Source organism: Cyprinus carpio, chromosome A10 (assembly GCF_018340385.1).
Source record: "Cyprinus carpio isolate SPL01 chromosome A10, ASM1834038v1, whole genome shotgun sequence".
Lineage (NCBI taxonomy): Eukaryota > Metazoa > Chordata > Actinopteri > Cypriniformes > Cyprinidae > Cyprinus > Cyprinus carpio.
The window spans coordinates 3,133,526-3,159,704 of NC_056581.1; the positions used below are offsets into that span (position 1 = coordinate 3,133,526).

Consider the following 26,179-nt stretch of genomic DNA (forward strand, 5'->3'; position numbering starts at 1 on the left):
CAAATGTGCATTTGTTAACCCTTGAAATCTGTAAATGTATAATTAATATAATTATAAAACAGTATCTTACAGTTAATGATTCATCAAACACCCTCATCAGCTTCCCAGTGAGGAAGCGGAAAATCCTGACTTTGCGGTCGGTGGCGATGGTGGCCATTTTCTTGCCGTCTTGGGAGAACGCCAGGCTGGTGGGATACGTTCTGCATTTGGCAAACTCATACAAGTCCGTGTCGGTCTTGAACTGCCACTCCACCTGCCGTGGAAATTTGAATTCGCTCGGGAGCCCCGTCCAGTACTCCAACATCCCCGTCTTATCAGCCGACACTATGACACGATACCTCGGATTCAGGCGGATCTGAGACAGTGGTGCGGTGTGCATCTTTTCAAACGTGTGCAGGGGCTGATTACTTCCCCGACCGTCGTATACAAAAATCTTCCCAGTCGATTTCTCCGAACAGGCTACGGTGGAGATGGCGTCTCCCGGATTATAGATCCACTCACACTGGCCTGGATGGAAACTGGGAAAAAAAGAACCTTTTATTTTAATCGTCGGATTAAAAAAAATTACATTATACATACATTTTTTGAGTTCATCAGAATACATTGGATTTTAAATACCTTTGCTAGATTTTTGCTTAAAAACGATATTATTATTATTATTATTATTTTAAAATATTTGGATTATTTTTTTATAGGAAAAAAAAAAAGGTGTATAATTTAAAAGTATTGTCTAGGACCATGAAATATTTAATACAAATATATATATATATATATTAATTTCATAAAAATAAAAAAAAAAGACTTAAAATAAAGCAAAACATGGAAGGACAAAAACAAATACCGTATTTTCCGGACTATAAGTCGCACTTTTTTTCATAGTTTGGCTGGTCCTGCGACTTATAGTCAGGTGCGACTTATTTATCAATTTATTTGACATGAACTGAGAGAAATGAACCGAGAGAAATGAACCAAGAGAAATGAACCATGAACCAAACATTACCGTCTCCAGCCGCGAGAGGGCGCTCTATGCTGCTCAGTGCTCCTGTAGTCTACCACTGAAAACAACTGAAAACTGTTAACTGAAATATTAACTTAAAGACAACTGAGAAAGACTGAATGCAAATAAAATGCCCCCAAAAAGAAAATCCTATTCTGCAGATTACAAACTGCAGATAGTAAAATATGCAGCCGAAAACGGTAATCGAGCAGCAGAAAAGAAAGTTTGGAGTGAGTGAGAAACTTGTGAGGGACTGGCGTAAAACAGAGGTTACTCTAACTCAAATGAAGAAAACAAAAAAAGCTAACCGCGGGCTGAAAGCAAGATGGCCAGAGCTGGAGGAACGAGTCCACAGATGGGTGCTTGAACAACGCGCTGCCGGGAGAGGCTTGTCAACAGTGCAGTTGTAGTTGTTTTCAGTGGTAGACTACAGGAGCACTGAGCAGCATAGAGCGCCCTCTCGCGGCTGTAGACGGTAATGTTTTCTCTTGTTTCTTGGTTCTAAATAAATGCGACTTATAGTCCGGTGCGACTTATATATGTTTTTTTCCTCGTCATGACGTATTTTTGGACTGATGCGACTTATACTCAGGTGCGACTTATAGTCCGAAAAATACGGTACATTTACACACAGAAGAGCAAGATTTTACCCGAGTTTGAGCATGTTGATCATGTCGAAGTTGACAACATCGAAAACCTTCATGGCCTGATCATCACCCACAGAGCAGAAAAGCGCTCCCTCCGCGCTGACGGAGATACACTCGATCACTCCTACACACCAGACACAAACACAGACTAACTAGTCACAACATCTTCTGAAAGAAAAGAAACCAAGAACAGTCACAATGCTAGGGCTGCTGTGGAGTTCTGAAAAGTGGTTGGTAGGGTGTTGCTATGGTGCTCTAAATGGTTCACTAAGCGCTTGCTAAGATGTTGCTCAGCAGATGTAGGAACAGAAAACCTACCCAGATGGCAGCGGAAGTGCTTGACAAACTCCACTCCTTCGTCCTCTTTCTTCTTCCAGAATTTCACGTGTCCATCCTGACTCGCCGTTATGATGAAATCAGTTCTGGGATGGTACAAAATTACAACCAAGTCAATTCAATGCACTTGTGTTAAGGTTGTAGAACTGATTAATCACATCCAAAATAAAAGTTTGCGTTTATGTGTGTACTGTGCACATTTATATTTATTTATTTATTTATTTATTTATGTTTTAACACCATATCAGCAACAATGGCTATATCCATGGCAACATTAACAGTATAATTTCAATACATTGTTCACAATAATCTAACATTTTCTTAAGAAGCAATGACTATACAGAAGCATACGAGAAACAACAATAGTACTGATTAAAATCATATACAATCTTTCAGATTAATCAGTGATAAAAATTCTAACATTCTTCCAGGACTAAAATGTATTTTAGTGTATTTTCTGAGTAAAAACGTTGTGTGATATCAAGTAAAATTTGGCATTTTATTACAAATGTGTTTTACACAAACTGGTTTCTCTTCCCCTTTCAATAAATATGAATGAGTGAGTCTTGATTGTCCAATTCGACATCTTATATCTCAAACCTGGTCATATCTATTTTCAAAACAGCAATTATTTTCTTTCATGTACTACTGTATACACCTCATATAGTTTATTTTATATGCATTCATTCCATTCGCCATGTATTTTTATTGTACAGATTCAATAAAGGTTCCACATCATTTGCTGGAATATTGCATTCTGTTATTTATTTCCAACTGAAGAGCTTCCTTAGCCACTTTCTCTGCCTCTTCATTGTTGACCAACCCCATGTGGCTGGGTATCCAACAAAAAATAATGTAAAAATATTGTTTCTTTAAAGAATCTACTTGTTCTAGTATACTAATAATTGTAACATGTTCAGTTTTTAAAGACTCGAGTCTTGGGCAGGATTATATGTATACAGAAATACACACACGATACAATACAATACACAATATATATATGCGTGTGTGTGTATGAATATATATATATATATATATATATATATACATACACACATACACATATATTTGTGGTGTGGTTAACAAAACAAAAAGTACTGGCCTGATCAGGGTCATAATATTCATTCATAATATTATTAATATAGAAGATTCTAAGGTGACAGGTTGGAGGGAACTTACTTGCTGCAAACTATGTGTGTTATGACGTCCCTGTGCATGTAGCTTCTCTCATACATGGAGGCCGAGGGTAAATTGTCCAGGTACAGTCTCTCAAACTCAAGAACTGCAGCAGAACACACGTGATCCATTAATAAACACATCTCAGTCTGAACCAAACAGTAAATTAAGTCATTTAGCTGCTATGAAGGCAGAAGAAATGCAAGGTGTTACAGAAACTAGTCTCAAACCGTTATTAACTAAGAATCTAGGCATATTTAGCGACTCTAATGTCCACAAACGCTGTCTATGATTCTAGGTAACGTTAGGAAGCTCACTATAGGCTTAGAGACACAGTCACAGACTCTTCCGGGTTTTTGCAACATAATTAAAGTTAACGTACCTTTTTTCTTTTTTGATTGTGTGGCCTCACTAGGCAGAGGCCCGACCCATCCACCTTCTTCTTCATCTTCGTCTAGTTTGCGTTTGTTTTCAGAACCATCGCGGCTCACGTCGGACGCCATTTTCAAAATACAGGTTATATTTCTTCTTCGCTGGTGGTTTTAACGCAACAATCGGCTCTCCCTCCACACACTGCCGACTACAGGACGGGAGAGAAACTGACCGAACGTGACCAGTTAAAGGGATACTCCACCCCAAAATGAAAATGTTGTCATTAATCACTTACCCCATGTCTTCCAAACCCGTAAAAGCTTAGTTCGTCTTCGGAACACAATTTAAGATATTTTGGATGAAAACCGGGAGGTTTGTGACTGTCCCATAGACTGACAAATACATAACAGTGTCAAGGTCCAGAAAAGGTATGAAAGTCGTCGTCAGAATTAAGAATAAATGATTAATGACAAAATTTTCATTTTGGGGTGGAGTATCCCTTTAATTGTGTAGCAACTCACTGAACAGTTAATACAGGCACACAACCAAAATAACAAAGAGCTTTCTCCTCGAAACACATTTTCTTCAAATTAACATGAAGCAACATACTGACACAGTGAGGGGTGTAGGCTGACAAATACGTGTGAAGTGCAAAGCATTGAAATTTGAATGTGTAAATGTCTTTTACAGCATGACTTGAGTCTATTCCATCAGGTTATCAAAAGCTCTACACACACTTGCACTCTTGGGCCAAATAGGCCACTGGAAATACGTCATGTAAGTAGACAAGTGGTCAAATGCAAAGACATTAGAAAACAATACTGCATTATACGTTTAACATATTTTACTTGATTAGCCTACCCTCTGGCTTTATGTTTTTTTTTCTGTGTTTATATTATTGCAGTTCTGACTGTACAATGACTGTGTCTTTTCTGTTCTTAAAGTTTAAGTCAAAAAATAAAAAGAAAGAAAACAAAAATGTCCACTAGTTTTCAGATTACGTTTATATTACTTTTTTTTTTAACCTTAAACATATCACGTTGATATAAAAAAAAATAGAAAGAAAGAAGGAAAGAAAAGAAAACATATTCAGTTTTTATATCAACATCAAATAATGCATTAAATATAACATTTTTGAGCTGAAAGTAAATGAATAGTGAGCACTTGGAAACTAAAAATATAAGTATTTTATTTGTTTACCTGCATGTCAATGTGACCAGTAACCAAAGCACTGCAAACATGCAAATGTGTTGTTAAATTATTTGAAATGTTAACTTCCACAGATATATTTCAAGTAAATATTTTATTTTAAGAGGCAAAAACATCTGGGAATCCTTGCATTGTATGAACAAACATAAATAAACATGAAAACAACAATGACATCAAGGAAAAAATTAAAAGAGATAAAAAAAAAAATATAGGGAGAATCAATAAATTATGAATGATTTACTGCGCTTGTGTAATAATACGTAATCATCTAATCCATAAAAATGTAACTGGAATCTGATGATGAGCATTTTAAAACGTAATATACTGTAATCATAAATTCTTAATTTTTGAATCTGACAACGTGATCCAGATTACATGTAATAAATTACTACCCCTCACTGGTAATATAAAGGTTAAGGGGTCAAGGTTAGGTTTAGGGTTTTATAATAAGGACATAATATCTCAGTTACTCAGTGCACTGTCACACAGTCACCACAAGGGGACGCTGCAAACTAAGCCACAAAGCTCAGTCAGCGATGTGTAGCAGAGATAAATGCACATGAAATACCAGTTTCATAACACTACACCATATTTATTTTTAAATTACATTGTATTTTTATTTTATAGATAATGACATTAACAAACACTTGTTGATTTTTTTTTGTCTCAGTGTGCCACTGCTGTATTATAGCAGGCCTATGTCTGGAAAAAGAAGACACCTGCGCTTATTCTAAATCATTGCGACTAAAACATAATCTATAATATACAATTATAGACAAAACAACGACACTTGACTAATATAATTCTAATTATATATATATATATATATATATATATATATATATATATATATATATATATATATATATATATATATATATATATATATATATATATATATATATATATATATATATATATATATATATATATATATATATATATATATATACATATATATATATATATATATATATATATATATATATATATATATATATACATATATATATATATATATATATATATATATATCTATATATATATATATATATATATATATATATATATATATAATTTTTTTTTGGGGGGGTCAATGTGGTTAATTGTCATTTATAGTGAAAATAATGTCAAAATAAATTATTTTAATTCACCTATTACTCGAAATATAACTTTAATTTGGACATGTTCTTGATAGATTTGAATATTAAACATGAAAGTGTTTGTTAACCCTTACCAAAAAGTAGTATACTTCAAGTTTATTTTATTAAGTATACTTAAGTAAAGTTCAAGTATATTTTGACTTTTTGTAAGTATAAGTCAAGTATACTTAATTGTCATTATAAGTATATATCTTAGAAGTACATAAAGCCCATTTCTGAGAAGTACATAAAAAGTAAACTAAAAGTATACTTTCCTATTTTTTAGTTTAAAATAAGTATACTAATAGCACACTTGAATAAACTTCTTTTTCGTAAGGGAATCGTTACTGAGGGGTCGTGTTGTTTAACTGCTGCTGCTTCTTTACGTCCTTTTCACCTGACGCTCAGAGCGAGGCACGTCTGCGGTGCGTCCTCCTCGTCTCTCTCCTGCACACAGTGTCTGAGTGCTGCCTCGAATCCGGCTTCAGTCTCGGATCAGCTCTGCTGTCCAGTGTGCACTGTTACTGTTCATCTCTGGTCAGAGCATGAGACCAAACTATAACCCGTCACACGCTGGAAACTTAAACAGTTAAACATGCGCTGAGTTACACAAACTTATTCAGCAACTTCGTTATATATTTTGGAGATGAGTACATGGAGTTTTTTCCCCCGTGCATTGCCGATGAAGTGAGTTCATGAAGAGCATCTTTTGTTCCTGTTCAAGGACTACAAGAACTACATTTGTTGGCATGAGAGGTAAAGAATGGCTTGAAGCGAAACGAGAGATTTGCTGAAGAATGCACTGAAGTGGAATTAAATGAAGATTTCTACTGTCTGCATGTGTTCTGCAATAAAAGATGAAGACGGTAACTATCTTTTCTTTCGGTCTTTCAGACAGCAAGGATAGTCTTGGCTTTCCCAGTGGAGTTTGCACAGAAGATTTCAATGCATGTTAATATAAAAGAGTCTGTTTGTAATAGGAATCCTTTGTGACGGCTTTATCTCAGACGACATCATTAATGAAAGCTACCAAATAAAAACAACTTTAAAAAGAATCCCCTGGTGCGCATTAGAAGTCTCCTCATTGGTCTGCTGTGTTTTTATTCCAGCGGTCAGTGTAATAGTGTTGGGCAGCTGCCAGCTGTCTGGGTCAGACACGTTTCAGACTCGAGCTGCTGTCTGGAAGAAGCCGTTTTATGAAACTCATGAATGTTCGTCTGCACAGTTACCGCTTCAGCTTCTGCGGCGATAGTAAGAAAAGAAACACATGCAAAACCAGCTGACACACAGGATATATCTGCTGGAACTGGACGACTCTTCTCCTGGAGCTTCTAGAGAAAAGCCGGCGTTTGATTTGATGTTCATCCGGTGAGTTACTTCTGGAGCTGCTTTTACTGTCACATTGAGTCTAGCAACGGTACTGTAATACAGTCCTGCTTCGCAGATAGATAGATAGATAGATAGATAGATAGATAGATAGATAGATAGATAGATAGATGAAATGAAGACTTTCCATTGTATTGACTGTTGCTTTTGAATTGATACAGTCTTGCTTGCGCTTATTATTGTGGCTCTATGAATACATAGACAGACAGTTATATAGCCTCATGTTGCTCCAAAACTGTATGACTTTCTTCTGTGGAAGTAAAAGATTATGTTTTGTGAAATGTCTCGTTTTTTTTTTTTCTTTTTTTTTTGTACATACAATGGAAGTTAGTTGACACCAAAACTGTTTGGTCACCGGTTTTCTTCAAAATATCTTCTTTTCAGAAATGCATATAGGTGGGTTAGTAAATGATGACAGAAGTGTGATTTTTGGGTGAACTATTCCTTTAGTCCACACTTAAAAATGTATGAATGCATTGCAGCATGTAATATCAAACCAAGGGTTACACTTTATTTTAAGGTGTCCTTGTTACAGTGTAATTATACATTTAAGTACTGAGTAATATTAGTTCACTACATGTACTTACTATATGGTTAGGATAAGGATTTGGTTTGGCTTAGGGTTACTTGCATGCAATTATGCATAATTAATTGTTATTATAATAGTAAGTACATGTAACGTGTAACAAGGACACCTTAAAATAAAGTGTTACCAAACCAAGTGTCATTTTGTGTGTGTGTGTGGTTTTTTTTTTTTGTATAACAAATCAATCGAAATATACTGTTTAAAATGAAGACAAAAATATTTTGATTTCAAACGCTAGTAACTGTGTTACTCTGTTAGGACACCTGTGTGAAGTTGTGTAGAACTGACTTCACACATCCACTAAAAACCATTTGAGACCAGCTGGTAGTGCTGCAAAACTGCAAATGCAAAACTTTAAATGCAAAAAAAGAAGAAAAAAAAAAGAAAAGAAAAGGAAAGTTAGTTTTGAGAGAGGCTCCTGTAGCATTTGAATACAGATGACATTTGACTTCATGCTTTGTACATGAAATAAATGCTTGTGAATTCCATTCACACACCAAGAATCTGGAAAAGCTCTGATCAGCCGCCAGTCAAGTTATTTGCAACAGGTTTTTGCAGCACGGTTTCATGTCTTGAGTCGGAAACAGGCAGGGCAGCTAATAGTAAAGTGCAGGTGTGAAAATGATAACCTGAAGTTACGGCATCCCACTCAACACCTATGAGCTCACCGTTATGTGTGTGTGTGTGTGTGTGTGTGTGATCAAACCTGTTCAAGTCCAGATGTTACAGCTATGGAATTGCAATCTGCTCCCAATGTTTGATAAGACAAAGCATGCTTAGTATTTGCAGTTAAAAAGCTATGTTCAGTCAAAACCCATTTTAAGAACATTTTGTAAGATCACAAACTGCCAAGTTTCCACTGACAAGTTTTTTCCCCCCTACTCTCATTCGTTTCCAGGCAAACAAATGGATCGTTTGGGACAAGCTCCTAAAATAGATCTGCTGCTTTGGAATAACATGAAGAGAATTCATATGGATTCTTGCCCTGCACATGGCTGACAAAGGTGCAGGATCAAGTCACCTTTAGGAAAACCTTTAAACCTGGGATTAAGTGTGGACTGAGATTCAAATGTGTCGAGGATGCTTGTCACGGATATGTTATGGTGCGAAGCTGGATTGATCGTATCGCTTTAATCCACTTGTAGCCTCCACCCCCACCCCATGTCAGTGCTTCCCTAAATTATGGAAATTTTTTGGAAGACGCTGACTTGGATATTTAGCCTGGTCTTGGCCGCTGCTGAAGCTCAGATCCTTTCATACAACTCTCAAGGTAGGTTTAATAACGTGTGGACAAGAACATATAGTGATGACTATAGCTAACAGCTGATGTCATAACAGCTCTGAAAACTCACCGGCAGCAAGCCATAATTCATTTCTGCTTACAATTATGTCACTAAGACACTTTCAGCTCTACCCAGAGGAAACTTTTTATTGCTCAATTAAGTTTATGTAAGTGTCAAGCTCATCTCAGGTGCTTCTCCTTAGGAAAAATAAACAAACGAGACAATTATTGATGAAGTAAGAGAACAGAGCTATAAAATATATGTGGGTAGTTTAACTCAGATGATTCGGTCTTGGAAAACATTGATGAGAAATTATAGATTTCATTTTGAGAACTCTGGCTTTTGTGTCTGAGAGACCTGAGCACAGCGTGAGACGTTTTTGAGAATGTTTTAAGCTTCCTTTTAAGTATCACCATCGTTGCTCCTGAAAAACCTTTGGAGAAACCTTAAGACTTCTGACTTCTGACTATCTAATCTGTCCATATTTTGAGACATTGAGCTGTGAAACCTCTCAGCAATTGAACTTTCCTCCTGAGCACACCTGCCACTTACAGAGCTGAAATTGCTTGGTGACATTTGGTTTCCCATGATTACCCTCTCCTTTGTTTTCCTCACTGTTATCTGCTTCACTTTATTCCCCAAAACACAAAGCGGAATTCCTGTCCACGCTGGAGCACTATCAGCTAACAGTACCAGTGCGGGTGAATGAGAGGGGCCAGTTCATGAGTTACACTGTGAAGCATTACAGGCCTGGACGGCGGCGACGTGGACTGAACCAGACTGAGCTGGACCACACTGAGACCAGGCTTTTTTACAAACTCTCAGCCTACGGCAAGCACTTTCACCTGAACCTGACACTCAACTCCAACCTGGTTTCTAAACATTTCACGGTAGAGTACTGGGGCAAAGACGGACTAGACTGGCAGCATTCAGTGGTCGATAACTGCCACTATGTTGGATACCTACTGGATCAATATAGCACTACAAAAGTGGCATTGAGCAACTGCAATGGCTTGGTGAGTACAACCTACTTTGAATATCTTCATGCTTTTGGGTGTATGAGAAGGTAAGTAACATTTAGTATCTTCAGGTGTACCAAATTTGTAATATTCGTTGCAAGCTATTTTTCTCCAAAATACCTCAGGAAAATGCAAACTGTTTTCTGCATAAAAGAACAGATTGGAAATTGCAGAGGGATATGAAAGCACACTGGCTCATGATGTGTGGAATATGCATTGCATTTTATTGCCCATGTATCTAAAGATCTTCAGCTGAAGTGTTTACTTCCTCAAAGGGCCACATATTTGCTGACTTAGCCTTCTTGATGTGACTGATATGCTGTCTTTACTGTGGATGATTCTTTCTAAACCATGTGGCTTGTTGAGGAGTTCTGCTTTTACTTTAAGTGATCAAACTTATAATCTTCACCTGGCAAAGAAATAGGTGAAAAAAGCATTGAAGGAGGGACCCAAGTTGTATTTATGGATCAAAATATCATGGAGACTTGGTGAGCTCTTTTGAATTGCGCCTCCGAGCAACCAGCTAGCAACCACCCAGAACGCCTTAATAGCAACACAGTGTTTAGAATAAATAGCAAAATACCTCAATAAATGCATAGCAAAAATCTAGTTAGAGCCTGCAGCAAAAGTTCAGATGTCCTGAACACTCTGCTATTGGTTGGACAAACAGATAGTCCCGCCTCCAATGCTGGGACGCTCAAACAAGCAGAGCAAAATGTTTGATACCTCCACAGTGTTTACACTTTTTGGGGAAATCAATCAACTATTTGCATCCTTATAGTTGTCGGTGCATGTTGAGCTCAGATAGGAGAAAGGATTTTAAGAATGAAAAATGACAATGTCAATGTCTTGCTCAGAAGTTTAACTGCAGAGCTTCAGGCCAGCGTCCAGAATGAGTCAGCATGTCTACATCACATTAATAAAGCTTAGGAAGCTTCAAGAAACGTATGCCTCATGTGTGACTAACATTAGAGAGCGAGCACGCTTAAAGCACCTTGTGTGTTTTAGTGCCAGAGTTCTTATCTATGTCCCTGTCTCTGTGTACACGGCTGCTTCTGCTCACTGTTAAAGTGACTGCTGAGTGACAGCAAAATATTAGCTTAGCTGTCTCTCGTCATCGAGCTTGAATCCCTCCTGCACCTGCAAGCCTGTTGCCAGCTGATTCCTATCTCACGCTGAGCACTTCATCTGGTGGAGACTTTGATGTTGCTTAACTAAACCACACTCCACACGGTTGCTGTGAAACGGGGCTTCCTGTGATGCAATGCGATTATCGAAACGTTAAATCACGGCTCTGACTAGTATAAACTAGTGTGACCCTGTAAGTTGCCTTGACAACAAAGTTCTGTAACTTTAAAAGCTTTTTAATGATACATAGCTTGGCATGCTGAGGCAATAATCAATATATATATATATATTTGTGTGTGTATTATAAAAGTGATATGTCTATAAAATATATACTAGAATATATAAAATATATGTAACTAATATATTTCTATATACAAAATTACCTTGGTTTTATGGGTTTATGTTTTTTTTTTTTACTAATTTGTCCCGCAAAATGAAATGAAAGTTCTCTAATAATTTATTCACCCTCAATTTGTTATAATACTGTATGGATTTCTTCTGAAGAACACGAAAGAAAATATTTTGAAGAATGTTTCAACATTTTTGTCCATATAGTCATACACTTTGATTGTATGGACAAAAAATACATTTTTCAAAATACTACAGAAGGAACTTACAGGTTTGGAAAACATGACTAAATTGTGAACTTTTTCTTGAAATAGCTTTAATGTATTTACATATAACTACTTTTCCAAATGCTTGATTGTCGTTTAAATACTTTAAACTATGAGTAGCTTGTATCTTGGCAGGCTTCAGTGTAAAAGTAGCATCCCCATCACTGGAAGCTAGATTTCAGTCCTGCATGTTGTGTCTTTAACTTGAGAGGAAAATTCCCAAGAGATCCAGCCCTGTGCAGTTACCTTAAACTGGGGTGTTCATGTGGCAGGACAGGCCTCGATATTACATACCACCCTGGTATCAACAGCACCCTCACATAAATCTATGAGAATTTAGAGTGGCTCTGCTGGTCCTGAGGCTTTTCCTGCAGCCACATTGTCTGCGTGCAAACACAAAACCTTCCCTCTAAACTACTGAGCAGACCTATAGTTTCAGTTGTTCAGTAAACAGCAAGCCCTGTAGAGATCTTTACCTGGACTCCTCAGTCATTTAAATGACAATATAATAAATCAGTTCAACAAGGTTATTTACATCGAGCTTTCTCGTCTCGTATAATATCTCATGTTGGTGCAAAAATCTTTTTAATTACTTCAAAAATTCTGTTGTGATTCCCACTCAGAGTTCATAAATTTGTATTTTATTTTACACGTGTGTAAAATAATCATCTCTTGATTTGTGCAGGTGAAAATAGAGGTGAAATTTCAGTAATTATGATTAAATTTTTCAAATGACAACAATCGTAATCAGTAATCATGGTTAGAATTTTGAGCAAAAATAATAGTGCTTATCAGTTTAACTATTATGCAGCATAACTATTATGCAGTTTAAAATGTACATGACACCGTTTTCACCATTAAAACCCATAAACCTATGCATTTTGACCATTTTACACATCAACAGTGGTTTGGGGGCCTGAAAATGCAAATTTTTGAAAATAGGTTTCACTAAAACTTGACTAAACAAACAAGATAGGTTGAATAAATATAATAAAATCTCAAAAGGCCATTTAACACAGGACTAATACTAACAATGCATCTGATATGTCCATACTATGTAGTAGGAAAAAACCATTACTTGAGCCAAGCAGTATGTCTGAATTCATGGTATTCATAAAACAAAAGTAACCTGATGACCTGCTACTTCTGAAGTGTGCATCTGATGGACACTTTAAAATCCCATGAGGCCACAAGAGAGGAGTTGTGAATGGCAGTGAAGTGACGCAACTGATGTCATAGGTCACATGACAGTGACAACATGGCTGATGTAGTACGTGCGAAATTCCAACATATTAAATGCATTTATACTATATATAACACACTGTTTTTAATGTTCACTAAGTACGTTTCAAACCAAATGTAGTACTGACTATACAGTATGCAATTTTAGACGCAGTGTAACAGCTGACAAAATTAACACTGCTCTGGAGCTGTGACAGAATAATGTCACAACATATGGGCACTGGTTAAACATCAGTCATATTGCAATAACACATTTTGTCATAATTGAGTATGACCAAAATCCGGTCTCTTAGACCATGACCTGTTCTGTGAAGGACACATAGTTTGTTTAAAAAAAGCCGTTTATTACTGCATTTTGGCTTTATAGGTTTGTATAATATAATGAAAACAATATTTTGTCAGAATGTACAGCTATTACAATGTACAGCTATTTTGAAGTTGTCAATGGAGAAGTAGGCTCTTTGCCTAAGAATGGTGTAGTACACATATACCAGTAGGGACTATCTGACCTCAGACCTCAGATCAGGCATCGATCTTAACATTTTACATGTTTTAGGCCACAAAAGTAAGCCCAGTGTGATCCTTACTAGCTTGTTTACTTTGATTAGGCTGATATCATGCTCCACATCTGATATCATCTTAATTTGATTTGTCCCAATGGCTGGGCTCAAATGAAAGGAAAAGCAATGCTTTTACAAACTTAATGTTCCACCTCTGCCATTAAACCAAGCAGATAACTGACACAAACACTTTAGGTTGTAGTCCACAAGAAATTTCAAACAGCTTTGCTTTATCAGGTCTGTAATATTAAGCTTTTTCCCATACTCCCCCTTTAATCAGAATGAAGAACGAGACAGTTGCAAGGATGCTAAAATGTGATATTATGATTGTTGCATCCAAAAGTACTGGCTCACCATCCTTCATAAATTGAGATCTCTGTGTTGGCTCAGTCATTTTTTTGAAACCAAAAATGGAAAAACAATCCTTTGAATGCCTCAGCAGTTTTTGCCGTGCATCACGCAGCATACGGCTTATATCAACTGCGCCTTTGTTTTGCGTGTGTAGCGTTTGCTGTTTTTTTGTAAAGATTTAATTGGTCTCATTGTGGAGTTTACAGACTTGGAGAACATGCCAGAACTTTTTTTTTTTCATCTTCTTTTTCTATAAACACATTTCTGAGGCTCTTTTTGAATTTATGTTAAATTGGGGGTGTTCAAGGGCGCAGGTCTGTGTGCTTTGGTTCCTGTCCCAGTAATTAAAGTGTTGTTCTTTATGTAATTGGTGGTTTTTGAGTGATTTATCTCATTGATTTGTACTGTGGCATGTTTTTGCATTTGCTTGCAGTGCTGGATGATATGAATTACTTGAAATAATATGAGTAATAGTTATCTGCGTTCTGGTTTGTATTTTAACAGCATGAATATATTTGTAGAGATGATAAGCTTGTGATACTGCCATTAAAATGCATGAATTTACAACCTTGTCCTTGACCTTGCAGATGGAATAGTTCATACCTTGTCAATGAACATATTTTCTTGTTTTTCCTGTGTGCTTTAACCAATCATTTTCTCTTTTCTTATCGCATGGTGTCATAACCACAAAGGATGAGCAATATTTAATAGAGCCATTAAAAAATATATCCAGAAATTTCAGTGATGTCAACCACGAAGGACAACCACATGTTATTTATAAAAAGACTTCCATTCCTTCTCTGCAAGAGCCAAGCGAGGAGTTCAGCTGTGGTGTTTCAGGTTGGTAAGCCTCCATTTGGCCACATTGTGACATAAACAGCTATAGATAGCAGTTTAGGAAATGATGGTCAGTGGTTCGGGTTTGGCTGGACGTCTCTGCAAACAGCCTCGGCATGAACGTTGAGTGAAGATTTACTCTAAAGATCAAATCGCATTTTATTATCAATTGAACTGCTAATGAATCACTTTTTGATGATAACATAAACCGGATTTGTTATCTCCAGACCTCACAATAAACCGGACTCCCAGCTACGAGACCAATACTGAAGCAAACACACCTTACCCAGCCACGGACGGTGACAGCTCGATGGGTGGCCACCGCCAGCGGCGCTCTGTCAGCTCTGAACGCTTTGTGGAGACCCTAGTGGTGGCGGACAAAATGATGGTTGGCTACCACGGTCGCAAAGACATCGAGCACTACATCCTGTCTGTAATGAATATTGTAAGTTTGGTCCTGCTTTTCTCATGCGTGTTCGTCTCCATTGTGCATTTCCTTCCTTTTCAAGGGTACATAAGAAGAACTCGAACAGCACTTGGCTGACTTTGTGTCTTTTCTTCTTTTCTGGAGGTCAGGTTGCCAAACTTTATCGTGATGCCAGTCTTGGAAACGTTGTGAACATTATTGTAACCCGACTGATTGTTCTGACAGAAGATCAGGTGAGTGTTTTAATGCACTAAGTGGTGCAGAAGTCAATAGATCACCCAAAAATGACAATTCTGTCATTGTTTACTCAACCTCATGTCGTTCCAAACCTGTAAAACTTACTTTCTTCTTTGAACCACAAAATGTTCTTTTGGACCCCATTGGCTTTCATTGTACATGGACAAAAAACAATGAAACTTTTCAATTTTGTGTTCCACAGAAGAAAGAAGGTCTTACAGGTTTGGAATAACATGAGGATGAGAAAACAATGGAGAGTTTTCATTTTTGGGTGAACTATTCCGTATAGTGTACAGCTGCATTTTGGTTTTGCTAAAGATCATTGTATTTCAGTAGTACTTTTTGAGGCTAGACTAGTGTGATATTCATCGTTCTTGTCTTTCATCTGCATTAGCATTAAATGAGTGTGAGCTCAGAGTATTTTTAGAAGCTTAGAAACACACCTCGCTGTAGTCTGCTGTTTTATTGCCCTGAAAAAGACAGATGGAATCATGAATCGTCTGACCACTTTTAAAGATAAAAGTTATTCGAACAGATATGCCTAGACATTGTCCCTGAGGGAAACTTTGTAAAAGATTTTACGTTAATGTCTTTAATGAGAGAGCCAGGGCGTTTGTCTTTTTTTTGTTCTTGCAAGAGTCAAATAACTCTTCCCAGACTGGGAAACCAATCAAAAGATCCAACTAGCTCTAAGATGATGTCATAAGAGCTACAATTCACATTGTACCAGCCAAATAATATATACTACATTAAATAAAATATATAAACTTAACAAGCCGAACCGCCCTTTGTTTGTGATTTTCATCTTGCTGTGGATCAGATTTTGTTGCAATGATACGCTGCATTGGTGTTTTACATTGCAGCTCGACTTGGAGATAAACCACCATGCAGACAAATCTCTAGACAGCTTCTGTAAATGGCAGAAATCCATTCTTTCTCATCAGGGAGATGGAAACAGTATCCCAGAGAATGGGATCGCCCATCACGACAATGCTGTTCTCATCACAAGGTTGGTTACTATTATTTCCAGCTGATTTCAGGAGTTATTCATGGTTGAGGTTGGGGATATGGTTAGGATTGTATCTGTTGGAAAGGAATGTTGTTTCAGGGTCAGGATGTTGATACAGGAACACATCCCACTTGGTCACCAACACTTCATTTGTTCAAAATCATGATTTTAGTTTAGGGACCAATTCTCACTATTTACTAGCATGCATATTACTAGCTTATTGGGTCTTTATTAGTATATAAAGCACATATTATTGCCTTTTTCTGCATGACCAAATTTTAGATCCCTTAATAAGGGTGTAACGGTACACAGAAGTCACGGTTCAATACGTACCTTGGTTTTGGGGTCATGGTTTGATACGAGTTCAGTACAGCAGGAAAAAGCAACAAATCCCCAGTGCTATTTATTTTATTTATTTTGAACAGACAGTAGTGCTGCACACATGTAGCATCAGCAGTTGTTTTTGATTTTAATGCAATAATTATACAATTTCAAGATTTAAAGCAAAAACAGAATGGCCTGACTTTTGATTTGTGAAATTATGCTACATAAGACACCTGCAAATAACAAAATCAGCAGATGGGCTGAATGAAAATAACAGCTTATGGAATGGCAAAAATACAGTGTTTCCTTGGTTACCGCTGTAAACAAAGCAGTGCTGCGCTAATAAACACTACTTTAATATGCATTAAACTGAGGTAAGTGGTCTTAAGCATTTCTGGCGTCTGTTTGCAGACTTATTAATATTTCCACACAAATTACATTTTGGGAAAAGATTGCAGTGCAATTTGTGTGCAGTTCCAGAATGGAGATCGTCCGATTTATGGCTGGTAGACCGGTGCTTCTGTAGAACCTGAAACTTTCCCAGACTTCTGATTTAAAACAAGCAGGCAGTTCTTCGAGCTCTTGCGTGCCATCCAGTACTTAGTAGATTGTATAGTTACCATTCTGTAACCTAATGTTAGTTACTTCAAATTTGTTGTCTGGAAAGAAGCGAATACTTCACTTTCATTCCTCACTTGATAAAATTGTCTCATTTCCTATTAGTTTCCATTAGTTAACTAGTTAAAGAGCAGGTCAGATGGTATTTTAAAGTGTCCCAATATTTTATTGGAGTCCCCTAAATCAGGTTTAAATGCATCTAAGGTCAGAAAACATTGTAATTTTCTCAGAATATACATTTAATATTAGAGTCATTTGCCAATGATTAGGAAATGATTCGTTTCAAGCAAGTTCGGAGCAAGCCCCTCCCTTCCTCAAGCCTACTCTGCTCTGATTGGTCAGCTGGCCAAACCTGTTGTGTTTGGCACAGAGATGAGTCCTTGAGCCAGTTAGCCAGCGCTACCATTGACCAAGCACCTTTACATAAAACAATAATACAGTCAATCCGTTCTTATAATGACGTAAAATACAAAAACACTTATGCAAGCGAATCGTGCCCACAGCTAAAGTTTAGCTGCATAAACTGTGAACACTAGGTGGATACGTTAGCCGAGTGCTAACGTGACTAACTGATTAAACAATACAGTTTGTAAACCAAAATATGTCTACTGTAATGTTTGAAGAACGACAGACAAAAGCCGCTTGGTCTTAACTTTTAATCAGAATGCAGAACAGTTGTATCACAGGAGCACCAGGCGAAATCACTCATCTCTCCCGCATTAACCCTGTAACTGCCAGTGCAGCACAATAAACAGCAGTTTCACAATTATTATAAAGTCTGTGTGCTACACTACATTCTTTATTATTAAACAAAGTAATTAGAACAACGTCAGTCTACAATAATCGACATATTCTTAGGTTCACTGCGAATTTTTAGAACTACTTCAGTAAGACAGTAATATCGTGCTTTACCTGGAAACCTAAAGCTGCACTAGGTATACATCACATATTGGCACAAAAAAATTATATTTTGATCACTCAATTGAAAATGTACACCTAACGTATCAATCGTACTACTTACAGGTCGTGGTTCAGAGAGCTTGTTAGTCCAAATCAAGAAGATTAGAAGCCAACGAAGATAAAAGCCCAGATTAGAGAAGCAGTTCTTGATAAAATGACAAGCACACAACAAAAGACTCGAATTGTATTTCTGTGGTATCCTTGAAAACCGCGTCTTCTCAACATGATGTAAATGCACTAATAGCAAAAGTGTTTGTGGGCAGATCAGACTCTGTTCGTATTTCGCGGGCAGGCGGGGGGATTATGCAAATGTGTTACCCAGTGACGTACACCGGTAACAGGCAAAAGAGTCGAAAAATATAACGACTCGTTACGGAGATTCAGAACCGACTCTCTCTTTTGAGAGACAATATCTTTATTTATCATGCACTTTTTTTGATTAACAACTTTGCAGATTGTTTTCATTTAAGGACAGCTACATTATAAACTGCAAAAGAGAGATTTTTCAAAAACCCATCTGACCTGCTCTTTAAGAACCACTGTTTAAACAACCATCATCACCTTTAATTGTTGCAGATGCTTCTCACCCACGTAACCCAGCAAACTAAACATGTCTTGTCGAAAATTGTTTGTATTGACTTGAGGTTGTCTTTTTAATTTCCTAAGCGAAATTTTTCTTTGAGTCAGTCTTTGTTTGTTAAATACATACTCTTTTTAAATCCCTGCCTTATTTATCCAGAAGCAAAAAACATCTTGTTTCAGTGATTAGTCTGTGGGTGAGCAATCAGTTAAATTGCTGAAAGCTCTGTGATTTAAATTTCTTTTTTTTTTTTACTAACTTCCTCAATTTAGCTCGAATTTGGAGAAGAAAGGCTTGTTTTAGGGTTGGTTGACATTTTGGCATTTAAGTTTGACAGTTTGTCCTGGAAACATATATTGGGTGGGTTGTTTACAGCTGAGACTAAACTGGTTATTAATGTCATTGTTAATTGGTGTTCACTGAGGCATGGCTGTGTGGTTTGGACAGGTGCGAGCCTTGACACCGTCAGCCGATACTGCAGACGTCACTCCTTGAGCAGAGGTTAATGGATATTTCTGTTTATATGCATATGATTTGTTTAACTTCTTGGTGTTTTTGCTAAACATGTGGAGGCCAAACAACTTTTCGAATTCACTGAAACAGGCGGTGCGTCTGACGCTAGTCTACAGAAAGTTTCATTTTAAGTTTATTTCCAAAGTAAGCCAGGCGGTAAACAACTAGCCGTTGTTCTGCTAACTTCTGGCAAACTGGTTTTGAGTCTGGCAAACAAACATAGCTAGTTTGCCGCTATAAATGGATTTCATTCTGAATTAAGTGCAGCTTTAGTCAGAGAATTTTCCTTTCGGAAGGAGAGGGAAGCCTTTGTGTAATGCTACATTTGGTGGAGGAATTGACATTTCATATTTCAGTTAAATATAAATGACTCCAAAGTTCATATTGTATTCTTTGGATCCAGAGCTGTTGTTTTAAGAGATCCGTTCTGATTGTTTGAGGCTTTACTCAAGAACAATAGTTTAAGTCAAACGGTGGATAGCTATTATATCCAAAGCCAAAAATGTTCATTAGATCTTAAGGTGGTGTGTGAAACCTCTATATAGAGACATGTAGATTTTTTGGCATTTCCAACTCAGATTTAGTTTTTTTGTAATCTGAACAGAACAAAACACATTTACAAGCTTAATCAGACCACATTGATATGTGGCTTGCAGTACGTCAGAAAAAATCAGAATGGATTTGTTTAAAGAAACGAATAATTACATTTATTTATTTGTTTATTTTAAATAATGTATTTCCCATAACTCTGGACTCTTTGTTCATACAGTCGACTATGTGACATTTACTTGTACTTACAGTACATAGTGAATGAAACACTGAGTCTGCTATTTTGGACAAAGGAGAATGGTTTTTTATAAATATATGCATGTGACAGAAATGTCACGATAGACAAAGGCAATATTTCAGTTTCCTGTCCTCTCTTTCCACATAGTCAGAAAGTCGTTTGACATGCACTGAGTACACTGTATGAATCAACAGATCAGATTTCCTCAGTTAATCCGTGTAGTCAGTCCGTTCTAGATTTGATTGGAAAATCAAATCCGATTCATGTGCACCATGAACAAAGTATTATTTACATGAAGGCTAATATGTTGATTAGTTTTGGGTGGTGAATTTATTATTGAATACTCCAGGAGAGAGGCGCCCTGCAGCGCTGCGATTTTATGACCATTTATACTAGCAGTGCTTAGTTTGGAGACATTTATATGAGGTGATTTCATATATGACTAATGATAGCCTGAAGGAGAGCTTAACAATCAGAGTGATGTTTCCTTGAAAGCCTGTTCAAGTAAACTCGCCAGCATACCAATCAGCATAATGTCTTTACTCATTAGCTCTCAAGCCGATAATGATTATTTGCTTATTTTTGGTGAAAGTCAGTGTTACAGCTTGTGTTCATGGAACACTAATAGACTACTACAGTGCTAATTAGTCATGCTTTTGACCTTGTCTGACGCCTTTTCGAGTTGACTTTTACAAAATTTGGTTAATACTTTATTTTACCATTTACTTGTTACACGTTAAATACCTTGTTATGCAAATTATGCATAATTAGATGTAACTAACCCTAATCCTAACCTTAACACTATAGTAATTACATGTTGTAATTAATAATATCAGTACTTAAATGTTTAATTACACTGTACAAAGGACTGTGAATAGTTTATGAATTTTAGTAAACTTGTTATGGTTGTAATTGTCTGTACGGTGTTTACTACAATATCAAAAGTTGCAATATTCTACAATGGTTACTAAAATTGTGATAGTGGGTGTTGTTTACAATGTATATTAAATCTGTGGTATTTACAGTAGTTACTATACACTATATAATAGTGAAATGTAGTGTAATATTTAACAAAAATTTCGCTATGGAAACTGCAACAATGTAAGTAAACTTTAATCGCAATTTTAGTAAATGTGCATTGTTAAACTGATCTTAATTTTAAAAAACTGCCATAACTGTGACACTTTTAGTAAACCTTAAATTAATGCAAAAATATAACTTAATTATAGTAAACTTCATAAACTATTGTAACTATGACATTTAAAAAAATTCCAACTTTTAAAATTGTAGTAAAATTTGAGACTTTTGAAACAATTTTAGTCAAATTTCAATATGTAGTTTTCAAAGTTTTCTAAAATTGTGTCAGTTTCATTTATGTATACACTTTTTTTAACCAAGTGTTAATTTTGATAGTTTATGAAGTTGAAGTTTACTAAAATTGCAGTAGCTGTCATAATGTATGAAAGTAAATCATTGCAGTATAGTTGTAGTTTGTTAAGTTTACTGAATTAGATATAGTTGTGTGATTTTAAATGTAAGTGTAACAGAAAAAGGACATCACTCTTATAGTAGAAATTATTATATATCCATATAAGTGCTGTCAAACGATTAATCATGATTAATCGCATCCAAAATAAAAGCCGTTGTTTACATAATATGTGTGTGTACTGTGTACATTTATTATGTATATATAAAAACATATATAATAAATAATATATATATTTCTATTCATAAAATGTATATTATATATAAATATATGTAATATATAAACTTAACACATTTTTCTTAAATATATACATGCCTGTGTGTGTATTTATATATACATAATAAATATATACAGTACACACGCATATACTATGTAAACAAAACCTTTTATTTTGGATGCGATTAATCGCGATTAATCATTTGACTGCACTAATCCATATATATGTTGTTAAAATAATTTTCACTTCAGCAGAGGTCACATGGACAGTTTTGTGAGGTCAGCTGTCCCTCTCATTGGGTGGCTCAGAGATGTAAACATTTAGACAGAAGCTCTGGAGTGTTGGCATTTGCCACATTTGCTGCAGTACCTCTGCTGGTACATGAGAAAGAAGCATAAAGACTGCGTGATGCAGACACATCATCCAGACGGACGGTCCATCCTGACCTCTTCAGCAATGTTTTTCCAGTCCTAGACTTTTGGCCGGAGCTTGACGGGGGATCCAATATTGCTTGTTTGGAACACGATCCATTGTGAGAGCTGAGGGAAATTAAAGTAGCTAAATCAAAATAAATCAATGTCCAAATGAGGTCAGCTTCTTGACACAAGTTCCTGAGACAGGACCCTATGGACAGGACCTAATGCTGGTGGGTTTGCTCTGCTTGGGGAGTCATGGGACGAGGAGGGAGCGAATTAAATTGATTTTGCATTTTCCCGGTTTCCTAATACATAAAAAGCCCATCTTCAAGGCAGAGACCTTGTTCATCATTCCTTGTGTATGCCATTCTTTTTTAATTTTTTTATTTTTTATTATTATCAGGACAGTATGTACATCAATTAGACATCAAGTGAAACAGCGGGACATTCGCGCGCACACACACACACACACACACACACACACACACACACACACATATATGTATGTTTGATCTATTTTACTCTGATGTTTAATATGTAGTTTTGTTTGAAATTTATATTTTTAATAGTAATATTATTCTGGGTTCAATTCAAATTCAGTCTGCAAAATTCGTGGCATAATGTTACCACTTTTCAAAAATTGAGAATTAATTTTACACTGAGGCACCTGCAGTGGAAGTAAAGGGGATTTAAATTTATGCAGGGTTTAAATGCAGAAAAGTAAAGCTTATTATTGTATAAATTAAGTCCTTGTTAAAACTTGTGTATTATATGAGTTGTGAAGTTTTTATTGTCAATTTTATGGTCATTAATTGACCCAAGAATCATTTACTCACCGTCATGTCATTCCAAACCTGCAAACCTTCTTTCTTTTGTGGAATATATATTTAATATATATATATATATATATATATATATATATATATATATATATATATATATATATATATATATATATATATATATATACACGTCTCACAAATGTTTGCCTTTTTTTAAAAAATACAAAATTAAATAAATAATGATCATGATTTTTGTGGTAATCAACATTATGCAACAAAAACCTTATACAAAAGAACATATGAGGATAAATAAAAAAAATGAAGGAAGGATCTGAGCCATATCTAGAGACCAGAATATCATAGAGACTTGTAACACCCTAGCAACTACACAGCTACACAGCAACAGCCACTCAGAACACCTTATTAATTACATAGCAACAGCCTGAGAAACACTCACATAACCCTGGCATCATGGCAGCATGGTTTGCATGGGCAAGCGCCACTCACATTTTCTTAATGTTTTACATGAAGGCGATCTCACAATGAGTTTACATTTTTTTCACATTTGTATAAATTGTATAAGCAGCATCTTACGTGCTTATAAACTGTGCAAAGGAGCACAAAGAAACCCTTGTTTTGGTTATTTATTTTTGGCTCCAGTATTCCAGTATGATTTTCCAGATTCAAAGATCATTTGGCTCTTTTGACCCTTTTCAGCTGCCACAGTAAACAGAGCACATGGATATCTTCAGATCGACAACAAAATAGAAGGCTGATAGAAACTTTCCAACTACCAGTCTGACTGAATACATGCATAACGTCTGCGCCGTTCCCCTCAAGCCCCTGACGCAAAACACAAAGCTTCTGAAATAGTGTAATATGATTCAGATCAGGCACTGTGTCTTTCCGCTGTGTTGAAGACAATGTCAAACAAAGCCTGGCTGCCTGCCTTCGGCCAGACTCAATAGTCCAAACTGCTAGTGATATATTTGAGGAGGTGTTAAATGTCCCATTTGGGAAATAAGAAAATATTTGGCATTCTTTCATATATGCCTGCCATCAAAAATGTGTTCCGACTGACGACAAGTCCCATTGGGGGGGGGGTTTGGATTACAAAATAAACAACAACAAAAACCCGACAGTAAGTCATAGTGGATGCTGTCAATAAAATGTGGGTCAAAGATTTTGATTATATTGCATTAGTTTGAAGTTTTTAACTTGCTTAAAAGAAGTAAAAGAAATAGTATAATAAGTATTAAACTTCAAGATGTAACTTTCCTGGTAAAAGCAAGAGCAGATAAAGTGCAAATGTGGACCATGTTAATGTAAGGTTATGCGTTATGAACATAATCGCATATTAATGCACTGTGATAATACTTACGGTTTGCACATGGTAGATAATAAAATGGGTGAAAAAATGAGTGAATAGTTGGACCGTTTTGCTCTTTATTTTGTTAGTCCGCTTTAGACATTCTACTAACTACTAACTAATTAACTTTGCAAGTACATGTCAACTAACTCTCATCAAAGTATTAGTAGATTGTTAGGTTAGGGTTAGTAGATTAAGTTGACATGTAGTTGCGAAGTTAGCAGAAAGTCTAAAGTGGACTATCAAGTTTTGCACAGGCAAAGGCCATTCACGTTTTCTTCATAAGTTACAGTATGGAGTCCTGATGAATTTCTGTCATATGAAGACCTCACTCTTGATTTCTTTTTTCTTTTAGGTATGACATCTGCACCTATAAGAACAAACCCTGCGGTACTCTCGGTAAGTACCTGAAATATACCCTGAGGCAAAATATACTTTGATTTAAAGGGATAGTTCAAAATTCTCATCATTTACTCACCCCCACCCAAACCCATAAGAAATTTGTTCATATTTGGAAGACAAATTAAGATATTTATCAAAATCTGAAAAAAAAAAAATAATGTTCCTCCATTGAAAATGTTGACGATTCAACACATTCATAAAGAGATTGTAAAAATAAATCTATATGAATCGAGCGAATCCAAGTCCTCCAAGTCATCTATATGAATCAAATTAATCCAAGTCCTCTAAAGAGACATGATCACTTTATGATGAACAGATTTAATGAATGGTTATATGACGTTGCTAAACAGAACATTATTTTGTGTATTTGGTGTAATGTGTTTATGTGGTTTAAGGTTCAAAAAACATTATTTTCCACATACTGTATATTATTGTTTCTCCTCTATGCCCCGCCTTCTGAAATGCTTAAATTTTTACGAAGCTCATCGTTCTGAAAAAACGAGGTTTGCTCTGATTGGCCAGCTATCCAGAACGTTGTGATTGGCCGAATGCCTCAAGCTTGTGACGGAAATGTTACGTCCCATAACATACTGTGATGTGAGTTCCAGCGCGACGAGACAAAAAAAAAAAAAAAAAAAAAAAAAACACATTACAAACGAGGCATTTGTAGCATTCAGTGGGGACATGATTACTGATTATAATGACTTATACTGTCTTTTTACGTGTTGCTTTGCATCACACCATGTAAACATAAAACCATGTACGCATTTGTGATCAGAGAAACGACAAACAACAAGTGCTACTCTACACTGCTCAAAACTAACGTTTGAATCATCAGTGGCAAATCCTTAAAATATGAAAACATACTTACAGGCTGTGAGTCAGCATTATTTGTCAGAACACCGGCATTGTAGGCTACTCTCCCAGGAAAGAGTCCTCGTCCTCCATAAAATGTGCTGCACACATCTGAATATTTGGGTTGAACTGTTCTGGAACAGTGTTGTAAATACAACTTAACCACTGATTTCTAGTCGTGTCCTCTTTTGGCAGGCCAAACAAAGTATTTTCGCTGTCACAACGAAATACACAGCATCTCCACGGCACGTGGCTGCAACAATACTACAGCAAGAATAAAAGTTACGCCTTCTTTCTTTGCGTGAACATTTA

At 36.2% G+C, this 26,179-nt stretch overlaps 2 protein-coding genes across 2 annotated transcripts in view; one reads left to right on the forward strand and one right to left on the reverse strand.

The window, feature by feature from the left end:
• Window positions 1-3,703, reverse strand: part of LOC109097590 (peptidylprolyl isomerase domain and WD repeat-containing protein 1) — an 18,448-nt gene extending 14,745 nt beyond the window's left edge. Inside the window, exons 1-5 of the mRNA XM_042764746.1 lie at window positions 3,539-3,703; window positions 3,160-3,262; window positions 1,963-2,066; window positions 1,648-1,768; window positions 71-518 (exon numbers count right to left, since the gene is read on the reverse strand). Of these exons, the coding sequence (XP_042620680.1) occupies window positions 71-518; window positions 1,648-1,768; window positions 1,963-2,066; window positions 3,160-3,262; window positions 3,539-3,659 (897 nt within the window). The 5' untranslated portion in view covers window positions 3,660-3,703. The remainder of the gene's footprint in view (window positions 1-70; window positions 519-1,647; window positions 1,769-1,962; window positions 2,067-3,159; window positions 3,263-3,538) is intronic.
• A 2,420-nt stretch (window positions 3,704-6,123) lies between these two features.
• LOC109097863 (A disintegrin and metalloproteinase with thrombospondin motifs 6-like) overlaps window positions 6,124-26,179 on the forward strand; it is a 91,385-nt gene continuing 71,329 nt past the window's right edge. The window contains exons 1-8 of the mRNA XM_042764747.1: window positions 6,124-7,247; window positions 8,750-9,121; window positions 9,786-10,149; window positions 14,719-14,888; window positions 15,113-15,330; window positions 15,462-15,545; window positions 16,413-16,558; window positions 24,966-25,009. Coding sequence (XP_042620681.1) covers window positions 9,034-9,121; window positions 9,786-10,149; window positions 14,719-14,888; window positions 15,113-15,330; window positions 15,462-15,545; window positions 16,413-16,558; window positions 24,966-25,009 — 1,114 coding nt within the window. The 5' untranslated portion in view covers window positions 6,124-7,247; window positions 8,750-9,033. The remainder of the gene's footprint in view (window positions 7,248-8,749; window positions 9,122-9,785; window positions 10,150-14,718; window positions 14,889-15,112; window positions 15,331-15,461; window positions 15,546-16,412; window positions 16,559-24,965; window positions 25,010-26,179) is intronic.